The following is a 12,954-nucleotide window of genomic DNA, read 5'->3' on the forward strand; positions in this document are numbered from 1 at the left end:
TAGAACTCGTTGGGGAGGGAGTGCAGGATGGGGAACTGCTTGGAAGTGCCTTGAGTACATTGGCTTTCTAAAAACAGAGAAGTGGACTCTTCTCTGCATCGCTGTACCAACCTCTAGTTGTGCCATTTTTTGTTTTGCCAGTTGCCATTTAAATTTGTTTGTTTGTTTTTTCTCTTATTTTTAGTTCTGGAAAGCTGGCTTGATTTCACAGGCGAGTTGGAGCCACCAGATCCTCTTGCAAGACTGCCCCAACTTAAACGCCACATCAAACAACTCTTGATCGACATGGGCAAAGTACAACAGATAGCGACTCTTTGCTCTGTATGACGACCGTGAACCTTTAATGAGAAGAATGTGGCTTTCTTCAGTCGAATCATTTTTATTACTCACATGACTGCTAAGTGGATAATTAGCTTAGTAATGTCTGGTCATTTACTGATTTGTGACATCAATAGGATGGCACCTTGGAAAGGAGACGAAGAACAACTTTATCCGAGAGGCTAATATGTTTGAAAAGTTATGAGCAAGCTGCAGGTGATAACTATGTTACATGCCAAGGATCAATGAAATAGAATAGAATCCATACTAAGGGCATCCAATTGGCAGAAGTTCTGAATAGTTGCTTACATGAAGCTCAAGATACCTATAGAAAGAAATATGGTGTATTTATATAGTTTTTAGTAGAAAGATCCATGTTTCTAAACCAGCATTTGGCCAAAAACAAAATTGTTAAGGGAATTTAAATTCTGGAGAGTTCTACAGGGTCCAATTGCATGGAAATTTAGGGTATTTAAACTTTTATAGGATCATGAGCTGTTTCTTGGGTGATGAATGTCCTTAATCAGAAAACTGACAATACACATCTCACTTCTGGGGAAAACAGTTAAGGAATTCTGACTTCATTCTGAATGTATTTAAAAGTAAACACCAAATAATTGGAATATATTGCAGGCATTGTTAATCTCATTAAACTGGCTTGCAGAAAGGTCTGATGTGCCAAATGATGACACTGCTAGAAAGAGGGTTTTAAATATTATGAGAGTTCTCCTGCTCCAAGTTTTAATGCCATCAGTCCGTCTAAAACCTGTATGTCACCATATGTGCTATATATATCTCATATGTAGCCGAATGACAGTATTCAGGGTTCAACGCACAGTTTGATCCTGAGTCTGCTTGATGTTTGCCTTCAGAAAAAAAGTGTAAATAACCTCAGCTGGGATGAGGAATGACAAAAATATCAAAATAATTGTGACTATGGATTTTTTTAACTGCTAGTAGTGAAATACTGGAAAAGCTTCATTTCTGAAGATGAATTTTATTTTTAAAAAATACGCGCGCACTCAAAACTTTTAGCTTTGATCACAAATGGACAAATTTCTGAAACCAAAGGCAACTAAGTTGCTGTACTAGCTCTTGCCGGCTTTTGAGCCGAGGTCTTACTGTCTGCCAGTGCCCATGTGAGTGAGATGTGCCCCATGCTGCCTCTGCAGGTGTGCGTCAGTGTGTATGCTTGTTCTAAACAAACACTCAACGTACATGTGTACATAATCTGCACATATTTATATTACACATATCTAGTTTTATTACTATAGTCTATACGAATTGATGGTTAACATGAAATGTTACCTTTTAATAGACTGTTTTTAAAAATTAAAAATGTATGTATAGGTTTTGAAATTTTTTTAAAAAGGGGGAAAAGGACTGTTAAGAGGAGGCTATTCGATGACATATAACACTTGAATATTTTATGCCTCATTCTGTTTATCAGTTCTAGTGGTCTGTATAAATGCATTTTAGAACTGATAGACAGTTAACTTGAATTTATCTTTGATAAGAATACATGCCACTGTACATTCAGATATTATTTAAATTTGCAGACACATTGTTTTATCTGTAAGGGTACTGTATGTAAAACTCCTTATTAAAACGATTTCACATATCCTAAAATTTCAGCTTGCCTTTTTGCAGCCTTATATTTTGATGTAAAAATTAAAAGAATGTTCAAAACAGTCAGATTTTTATTGCCTTTGAGATTCTCCAACTTGACAAATGTGCCAAAGATTAACAGACATAAAATATAGTCCTGTATATTTACTTGTGATATTTTAACTTTGTGAAAAATTTCACTGATAAATGAAAAGCTTTAGCAGAGGTGATATTGTGGGCTATTGCTTTTGCATATTAAAGTAAAAATATAGTGCCTGTTTTTCAAGTGTGGAGTAAATTTGCTAATGTCTGTATTTCACATTTGACATCTTCCATTTGTGTTTTATTATGCTGTAATATTTTCCCTGTCATGACTGAATTCTAGACCTTGAATTTATATCTTCTTTTTTCCAGATATGGATGAAGTAGCCTTCTTAACCCACGAATAGAGGTGTTACCTAGATTCTTGTCACACACAGAAGCATCTTTGCACCCACTGACTTTCATCCCATCCTCTCAGTCCTCGGTGAACATAGTTTAATTGACACACATTTGTTCTTGTAGTTTCTTAAAATTAGATCACCCTATTTGTTAGCAGCCAGAAAACTGGAAGTTTCGTTAATAGGTGACTAAGATTTTTGCTCTGCTTAAATGTATATAAACTATAAATCTGAATTTTAAAATTTAGATCCTTAAATATAAAATTATTTTATGCACATAGCCATTTAATATAGAGTATATTGGTTGAAGCCTTCTTTAAGAAAGTGTATTAGTTTCTGAAAAGTCAATTCATTATGAGAAGTTTCAGATGAGATTTTTTTTTTTTCTTTTTAGTCTTAAAAAGAAATCAATATATGTGTTTAAATAGAAGCAATAAACTAGATAGGGTGTTTCTTGGAAGACAGTGTTTTATTTGCCACCCAAACAGAATGTTGGTTAGGGAGGGATCCCTCTTAGTGTGTTACTGAGGGAATATGACTTGGACTTCCTCACACTTATTTGTGGTTTTTCTGACTTCTTTATACATGTGAGAGTAATGTACTTTTTCCTTAAAGGAACTACATTATTTTTTAATTTTAAGGAAAGTCCCTTTTCTTAACTCTCATCTTATTTGCACTGACTCACTTCCTCTTAGATATTCATATTTCACATGTTCAAACTGAAACATATCATTCCCCCTCCAATAAACTGAATCCCCTGCCAACTTCACTGTCTCTTAAGGAATCTCTCATATCCATTTTATCAAAATGGATGATGTTGGCGCCCCCCTTCTCCAGCCCCCTGGAAGTTTAACATCTTTGTAAGTTAATGACATGGAGGTATTACTACTGGCCTCTGAAATTCTGTCTTTTTTGGAATCCATCAATATTCTCCCTACTAGACTATTTATGTTTAATGAGTGCCAGTTATGTCCCAATCATTATATGTGTTACCTGTAGTATTTAATTTGTTCATAAGATGGGTAAAGCAATCATTTTCTAGTGGAAGATGCTGAAGAGACATTTAGAAACTTACCCTGGATAAGAAATAAAAGGGCAGGTTCAGGATTCAAATCCTGTACAAACTCATGTTCTTTTCTGGCTTATGTTCTTCAAGTATTCTTGTCATTTCAGTTTTCTGCTCTGAAACTTTAATGACTCCCTATTTTAAACATGTCAAATCTGTATGATCTCAGTCTTTTGCAGTTTACATAATGATTTCAGATTAATTTAAATATAGTCTGTTACATGAACTGTGCTTGCCTTTTTTTATTTATTTTTTTGTTAAATCATAGCTGTGTATGTTTGTGCAATCAAGGGGGTACAATGTGCTGGTTTCATATACAATCTGAAATATTCTCATCAAACTGTTCAACGTAGCCCTCATTGCATTTTCTTAGTTATTGTATGTAGACATTTGTATTCTGCATTTAGTAGGTTTCTCCTGTACCCATTCAAAGATGCATGGTGGGTGTGGCCTCCACCCTAACCTCCCCCCTCCCTTGGCCCTTTCCCCATATTCTTGAGCTATAGTTGGATTATAACCTGAAAGCTATAAATTAGCTTCATAGTAGGGCTGAGTACATTGGATACTTTTTATTCCATTCTTGAGATACTTTGCTAAGAAGAATATGTTCCAGCTCCATCCATGTAAACATGAAAGGTAAAGTCTCCATCTTTCTTTAAGGCTGCATAATATTCCGTGGTATACATGTACCACAATTTGCTAGTCCATTCGTGGGTCGATGGGCACTTGGGCTTCTTCCATGACTTAGCAAATATGAATTGGGCTGCAATGAACATTCTGGTACAGATGTCTTTTTTTTTGGCCCGGGCTGGGTTTGAACCCACCACCTCCGGCATATGGGACCGGCGCCCTACTCACTGAGCCACAGGCACCAGATGTCTTTGTTATATTCTGATTTTTGGTCTTCTGGGTATAAACCTAGTAAAGAAATTATAGGATCGAATGGCAGGTCTATTTTTAGATCTCTAAGTGTCCTCCAAACATCCTTCCAGAAGGAACGTATTAGTGTGCATTCCCACCAGCAGTGTAGAAGTGTGGCCTTTTCTCCACATCCACGCCAACATCTCTGGTTTTGGGATTTTGTTATGTGGGCTACTCTTACTGGGGTTAGGTGATAGCTCAAAGTAGTTTTGATTTGCATTTCTCTGATGATTAAGGATGATGAGCTTTTTTTCATGTGTCTGTAGATCCCGCATCTGTCTTCTTTAGAGAAGTTTCTCTTCAAGTCCTTTGTCCACCCTGAGACGGGATCACTTGTTCTTTTCTTGCTAATACGTTTGAGTTTTCTGTGGGTTCTGCTTATTAAACATTTGTTGGAGGTATAACCTGCAAATATTTTCTCCCATTCTGAGGGCTGTCTGCTTGCTTTACTTACTGTGTTCTTGGCTGTGCAGAAGCTTTTTAGTTTGATCAGGTCCCAGTAGTGTATTTTTGATACTGCTTCAATTGTCTGGGGAGTCTTCCTCATAAAATATTCACCCAGGCCGATTCCTTCAAGAGTTTTCCCTACACTTTCTTCAAGTATTTTTTTTTTGTAGAGACAGAGTCTCACTTTATCGCCGTTGGTAGAGTGCCATGGCGTCACACAGCTCACAGCAACCTCCAACTCCTGGGCTTAGGCGATTCTCTTGCATCAGCCTCCCAAGTAGCAGGGACTACAGGCGCCTGCCACAACGCCTGGCTATTTTTTTGTTGCAGTTTGGCCGGGGCTGGGCTTGAACCCACCACCCTCGGCATATGGGGCTGGCGCCCTACCCGCTGAGCCACAGGCGCCACCTCTTCAAGTATTTTTATAGTTTCATGTCTTAAGTTTAAATCCTTTATCCAGTGAGTGTCTATCTTAGTTAATGGTGAAAGGTGTGGGTCAGTTTCAGTCTTTTACAGATCACCAGCCAGTTCACCCAGCACCATTTGTTATATAGGGAATCTTTTTCCCCACTGAATGTTTTTAATTGGCTTGTCAAAGATCAAACAGTAAGTAGCTGGATTCATCTCTTGGTTCTCTGTTCTGTTCCAGACATCTACTTCTCTGTTTTTGTGGCAGTACCATGCCGTTTTGATCACTATCGATTTATAGTACAGTCTCAGGTCTGGTAGTGTGATTCCTCCTGCTGTGTTTTTATTTCTGAGTAATGTTTTGGCTATTCAAGGTTTTTTCTGATTCCATATAAAACGAAGTATTATTTGTTCAAGATCTTTAAAATATGACAACGGAGTTTTGATAGGAATTGCATTAAAATTATATATTGCTTTGGGTAGTATAGACATTTTAACAATGTTGATTCTTCCCAGCCATGAGCATGGTATGTTTTTCCATTTGTTAACATCTTCAGCTACTTCTTTTCTTAATGTTTCATAGTTCTCTTTATAGAGCTCTTTTATGTCCTTTGTTAGGTATACTCCTCAATACTTCATTTTCTTTGGCACTACTGTGAAAGGAGTAGAGTCCTTGACTGTTTTTTCGGCTTGGCTATTGTTGGTATATATAAAGGCTACAGATTTATGGGTGTTGATTTTGTAGCCTGAGACATTGCTATATTCCCTAATCACTTTAAAAGTTTTGTAGTAGAATCCCTAGTGTTTTCCAGATACACGATCATGTCATCTGCGAAGAGTGAAAGTTTGTCTTCTGACCCTATGTAGATACCCTTGATTGCCTTTTCTTCCCTAATTGCAATGGCTAAAACTTCCATTACAATGTTAAAGATCAATGGAGACAATGGGTAACCTTGCCTGATTACTGATCTAAGTGGAAATGATTTCAATTTAACTCCATTCAGCACGATATTGGCTGTGGGTTTGCTGTAGATGGCCTCTATTAGTTTAAGAAATGTCCCTTCTATATCAATTTTCTTAAGTGTTCTGATCATGAAGGGATGCTGGATATTAACAAAAGCTTTTTCTGCATCAATTGAAAGAATCATATGGTCTTTATTTTTTAGTTTGTTTATGTGCTCAATTACATTTATAGATTTATGTATATTGAACCAGCCTTGAGACCCTGGGATAAATCCCACTTGCTCATGGTGTACAATTTTTTTGATGTGTTGTTGGCTTCTGTTTGTTAGGATCTTATTGAGTATTTTTGCATCAATATTCATTAGTGATATTGGTCTCTAATTTTCTTTTCTTGTTGGGTCTTTCCCTGGTTTAGGGATCAAACTGATGTTTGCTTCATAAAATGGGTAGTATTCCTTCTTTTTCTGTATTTTGGAAGAGATTTATTAATATAGGTACTAGCTCTTCTTTAAAGGTTTGGTAGAATTATGACGTAAAGCCATGTGGTCCTGGGCTTTTCTTTTTAGGGAGATTTTGTATAGTTGATGCTATTTCAGAACTTGATATAGGCCTGTTCAACATTTCCACTTCATTCCGACTAAGTCTTGATAGGTGGCGTACTTCCAAGTATTGGTCGATTTCTTTCAGATTTTCATATTTCTTAGAGTAAAGTTTCTTGTAATATTCGTTAAGGAATTTTTGAATTTCTGAGGGGTCTGTTGTTATTTCATCTTTACCATTTCTGATTGATGAAATTAGGGATTTTATTCTTTTTTTTCCTGGTTAGGTTGACAAAGGTTTATTTTATTGACTTTTTCAAAAAACCAACTTTTGGATATATTGATCTGTTAGATAATTCTTTTGTATTCAATTTCATTTAATTCTGCTCTGATTTTGGTTATTTCTTTTCTTCTGCTGGGTTTGGGATTGGAATGTTCTTCCTTCTCCAGTTGCTTGAGATGTCCCATTAAGTTATTAACTTCCTCTCTTTCCGTTTTCTTGAGGAAGGCTTGCAGTGGTATAAATTTCCCTCTTAGGACTGTCTTTGCCATATCTCAGTGGTTCTGATAATTCGTGTCTTCATTGTTGTTTTGTTCCAAAAATTTGGTGATTTCCTTCTTAATCTCGTCTATAACCCATCTATCCTTCAGCATAAGGTTGTTTAGCTTCCATATTTTTGTATGGGTATGCAGATTCCTGTTGTTATTGAGTTCAACTTTTATTCCATGATGGTCTCAGAAAATGCATGGAATAATTTCTATTTTTTTAAATTTACTGAGGTTAGACTTGTGGCCTAGAATGTGGTCAATTTTGGAGTATGTTCCGTGGGCTGTTGAGAATAATGTGTATTCAGTTTCGTTGGGATGAAATGTTCTGTAGATGTCTGTTAAGTCCAGATGTTGAATCGTTAAGTTTAAATCTAAGATTTCTTTGCTTAGCTGCTTTTCGGAGGATCTATCCAGCAGGGCTAAAGGGGTGTTAAAATCTCCAACTACTATGGAACTGGAGGAAATCAAGTTGCTCGTGTCTTTTAGAGTTTCTCTTATAAAATGAGGTGCGTTCTGGTTGGGTGCATAAATATTAATAATTGAAATCTCATCATATTGAGTATTATGTTTAACAAATATGAAGTGCCCATCCTTATCCTTCCTTATTTTGGTTGGTTTAAAGCCTATTGCATCTGCAGATAGGATTGCAACACCTGCTTTTTTCTGTTTTCCATTTGCCTGTAGTATAGATGACCATCCCTTCACCTTGAGTCTATATTTGTCTTTTAATGTACGATGAGATTCTTGTATGCAACAGATATCTGGCATGAGTTTTTGTATTCAGTCAGCCAACCTTTGCCTCTTTAGAGGACAGTTTAAACCATTCACATTAATTGAGAATATTGATAAGCCTTTTGAGAGTCTGGTGGACATTTTTAATCCTTTTGTGACTGTGGAAGTTGGAATTTGATCAAAATTTTCTTGGTGGGTTTACTTTTGTGGTTGAGGATTATGCTGGTCTTTATGCAGGATAGAGAATATCCTGGAGAGCTCTTTTAGTTGTGGCAAATTTCTTCAACATGTGAATGTCATTAAAGTATTTAATTTCTCCATCATAAATGAAACTCAGTTTAGCTGGGTACAGGATCCTGGGTTGAAAGTTATTTTGTTTTAGGAGTTTAAAAGTCGATGACCATCCTCTTCTAGCTTGAAAGGTTTCAGCAGAGATCTGCAGTTATTCTAATATTCTTCCCCTTGTAGGTAATGGTTTTCTTTTGTCTTGCTGCTTTCAGAATTTTCTCCTTCATATTAACTTTAGTGAAATTGATTATGATGTGTCTGGGGGATGTCTTATTTAGGTTGAGTCATGCTGGAGTTCTGAAACTGTCTGTTATCTGAATTTCAGAATCTCTTGGCATGTCTGGAAAGTTCTCTTTCATAATCTCATGAAGAAGAGACTCTGTGCCTTGTGAAGCCACTTCGTCACTTTCGGGGATCCCTATAAGATGAATACTGATTTTCTTCGAATTGTCCCAGAGCTCTCTGAGAGAGTGATCCGTTTTTGCCCTCCATTTCTCTTCCTCTTCGAGAGTTTGGGAGCGTTCGAAAGCTTTGTCTTCAATGTCAGAAATCCTTTCTTCTGCTTGGTCCATTCTGTTACTGAGGGATTCTACTGTGTTTCTCAGATCTTTGAGGGTTGCAACTTCTTGTCTCAATTTGTCAAAATCTTTGGTTGTTTGGTCTTTGAATTCGTTGAATTCTTGCGACATCTTTTGGGTTACTGCTTGGAATTCTAATTCAATCTTATTTGCTATCCAGATTCTGAATTCGACTTCTGACATCTCAGCTATTTGTTTGTGCATGGGATCTTGTTCTGTGTCTGCCCCTTTGTTCCTTGGGGGAGTTGATCTACTCTGATTATTCATGTTGCCAGAGTTTTTCTCTTGATTTTGCCTCATGATTGTTTTTCACCATTGCCTCTGGCCGTCTTCAGAGTTGGGGAGGTGTCTCTCCAAGATTAGACCCCAGCGGGATCACTCTATTGTTTCTGGATCTTTGTAGGGAGTGACCCTGTGCAGCTCCTTTGGGCCTGCCCCAGCCAGGGAGTTCTGATTGTGGGAGCAGCTCCGGAGTGTGACACACCAGATCCAGCAACAGGGCGGGGGGTGGTGCATATGGTTCTGGGAGTGCCTGGCTCCCAGTGAGTTTGGCCCAGAGGCCCAAGGCTCCAGCAGTCTCTGGCCAGGAGAAGGGCTCTGCACAGAGGCAGGGAGGGCTCCAGAAGTCCCTGGCCAGACAAGCAGCCAGTGTGGAGGCAGGAAGGGTACAGGAGGGAGAACGCAGGGTTGCATTGCTCCCGGAGTTCTTGGTCAGGGCGTGGGAAGGCCCGGCGGGCGGGGTAGCGGGTCCTGGGGCAGCTCTTACCAGGGTCGGGCAGGCATAGCTCTTACAGAGTTCCTGGAGGATGCCGATCTTGGGTCCCGGTGCAGCTCTTCCGGAGGTCCAGGAGGGTGCCGATGTGCTTGCCTTTCTTGTCTTCATAGTGTTCCCCTCTTCTGGAAAACTCTCCTTTGTTTCTTGTGTGTCTATAAACCCAGACAATACTTAAAGCTTCAATTTTTCTTTCTCTGAAAAGCAATCCATTAAGGAAGGCCTTTCCTAACACCTGCATTGTAAGAAACTATAGAGGAACTGTGTCAGTGAGTAATCATTAGCTAGAGCAGAATAGGCACAAACTTTGCAGTCTCAGATTTTCACTCTTGACAGTTTAATTTCTCTGAGCTTTAGTTTCCCTATCTATAAAATGGGGAAAATACCTAACTTAGAACTTTTATCTGAGAATTAAGTAAAGCAAATAAAGTACCTAGAACCTGTTATTAAATAAATTGAAAATTCAGTCGACACATTGAGGGTCATCTGTGTGCCAGCCATTAAGAGGCCAGATGGTTATGGAAAAGTGTTAATAAAACAAGTCTGTAAGCAAATGAAAACAACATTGAATGAGGTAGAAGAGTACAAGAAGCCAAGATGGCAAAAGAAAGGAAAAATAATTGGATTTTTAGGCAGAGAGGCTTTGGGGAAATAGATAATGCGTGTTAACAGGGATCTCTTCATAGTTTTTGACTGTGACATTGCTAAAGGAATTTTGCAAACCATTCAACTCCTGGTACCTCTTGTCTTTGGATACCCCTGAAAGCAGAGTCAGAGACAAGACTTAGGCACATTTAGTTTATTCAAGAGATGATCCAAGGAAGTCACAGTGAGGAAAAAGGAAAAGTAGGGGAGGGAAGGAAAGGACAAATAGAAACATGCATAATTGAGGACACTGCTATGGGCGGTAGAGCTTTCATTCTTCCATTTGAAGTTCAATAATTTCTATTACTGCAAAGGATGTGATTTCCAATTTGTAAATATTGACATTTTAAAATCAGTTACATCACTTTAAAATGTATGCAGTGGAATCTGAGTACAACAACTGTTTTAAAAATACGTGAGCAGCTCTTTAACATTTGGAAATTTAACATATTTTTATATTCTCTTTTCTGCCTTCTCAATAGAATGTTCTTGTCTACACCTACAGGTCTTTCTCATCCTCTCTTACATAAAGGTGCATTGCAATTTTAAAATGCATCATAGGCTTCTTAGTAGAATTTCAAAACATACAAATCAAACACCAGTATCACTGACAAGGTAAATAGAAATATCTACAATTATAGTTGAAGATTTCAACCTTTCTTTAGCTCTAATTGTTAGAATAAGTAGACAAAATCTGTGAAGATATAGAAAACTTGAAAAAAATGGTCACCCAACTTAATGGACATCTATGAAACATTCTGGCCAACAACACGAGAACATTAATTTTGTTTCTAAGTGCACATGTGATGCTCAGAAAGTTGGACTATATAGTAGGCCATAAAACAAGTCTCACATGTTAAATAATTCAAATTATGCATAATATGTTCTCGAGCACAATTAAACTGGGAATCAATACCAGAAAGATATCTGGAAAAGTCCCCAAATGTTTGGAAGTTCAACAACATAACTTCTAAATAGTATAAGTAAACTTAGAAAATATTTTTAAGTGAGTATGAAACCATCCTTGAATTTATGGGATACAGTTCCCATAATGTTAGAGGGAAATGTATAATTTTAAATGGTTATGTTTTAAAAAGAAAGGGACAAAAAGCACTGGGACAAGATTTCATCTTAAGAAACTAGGAGAAAAAGAGCAAATTAAAATCAAATGAACAGGATAGGAAGGAAGTAATGATAGGGGTTAAAGCCAATTAAATACTAAATGGCAAAGTGATAGGGAAATATTATAAATAAAAAATCTGGTTCTTTGAATAGAACTAAAATGTATGGTAAACTCCTAGGTAGACTAGTAAAAATTTAGAATGAAGGAGGGAACATTATAATGTATCCAACAGATAAATGTTAAAACAGAATATTATGAATAACTATATTTCAAATCACTTAAAGCTTAGATGAAATGGAAACATTCCTCAAAGAATACAAATTACCAAAAAATTAAAGAAATTGAATGTAATTAAAAATACTATAAACTTTAGGACTTCATGTAAATTCTATTATACATTAAGGAAGATGTAAACTAAATTTTATGTAAATACTGGTAGAAAAGAACACACAGTATCTTATTTTTGAGACCAACATTTTCTGCCAAAACCAGAAAAACACATCACAAAGAAGAAAATTACAGACCAATACTTAACACAGACACAAAATCCTTAACAAAATATTAACAGACCAAATTCAGCAATATATAGTAAGGGTACATATGCTATTTTTTACATTACATAGCTCAATACTTTCTGGACAGCCTTTGTATATTAAGATCAGGTTGGGTGTTTCCCAGGAATATAAAGTTGGTTTAATATTCAAAGATATTAATATTATTAATAATATTAATATTTAATACATCAAATCAATAAAAATAAAAATTATATATTAATAAAAGAAAAAATATTTTACAAATTTATACATCCATTCATGGTTAAAAGTTACCAGAAAGAAAGGAATTTATGTAATTTTATAAAGGGCATATGCCAAGAAACTTGGTGTAACATACCAGTAAAATCATATTTTCTTCCCTTAGACCAGAACGAAGCAAGAATGTTCACTTTTGCCTCGTCTACCCAACACAGAGTTTCTACCAGTGCAATATGACACTGGACAATAAAGAAGAAAAAGAAAGAAAAGGCACATCAATTGGAAAGGAAGAAGAAATACTCTGAGGTGGTACGTTGTGTACATAGAAACGTCTAAGGAATCTACCACAATGGTATGAGAACTTATGTTTTCTATGCACTAGCAATGAGCAATCGGAGTTTAAAAATACCGTTTTTGGGTGGCACCTGTGGCTCAACGGAGTAGGGCACAGGCCCCATATACCAGAGGTGGCAGGTTCAAACCCAGCCCCAGCCAAAAACAGCAATAATAATAATAATAATAATAAAATTAAATTAAAAAATACCATTTTCAATGGCATCAAAATGTAAATACCTAGGAATAAAATTGAAAAACATGGTGAGATAATTCCAAAAGCCAAAACAATGCTGGAAATAAAGATAGCATAAATAAATAGAAAAATATATGAGAATCGTGTGTGGGAAGACTCAATGTTGTTCAAAAATTGGCTCCCAAAATTGACCTATAGATATAATGTGATCCCAGTTAAAATCCTAGAAAGCTTTTTAGCATAGTAATTACCAAGCTGATTCTAAAATTTATATGG

The 12,954-nt window shown here is 36.6% G+C and overlaps 1 protein-coding gene across 11 annotated transcripts in view; it reads left to right on the top strand.

Moving 5' to 3' along the window:
• The window catches only part of PHF20L1 (PHD finger protein 20 like 1), a 77,402-nt gene extending 75,389 nt beyond the window's left edge, over positions 1–2,013 (top strand). For all 11 annotated transcript variants that reach the window (XM_053558251.1, XM_053558255.1, XM_053558256.1 and 8 more), the window contains one exon: positions 185–2,013. In XM_053558251.1, coding sequence (XP_053414226.1) covers positions 185–327 — 143 coding nt within the window. In that variant the 3' untranslated portion in view covers positions 328–2,013. The remainder of the gene's footprint in view (positions 1–184) is intronic.
• The last annotated feature ends 10,941 nt before the right edge of the window (positions 2,014–12,954 follow it).

This window comes from Nycticebus coucang, chromosome 13, assembly GCF_027406575.1.
Source record: "Nycticebus coucang isolate mNycCou1 chromosome 13, mNycCou1.pri, whole genome shotgun sequence".
NCBI classification, from domain to species: Eukaryota; Metazoa; Chordata; class Mammalia; order Primates; family Lorisidae; genus Nycticebus; species Nycticebus coucang.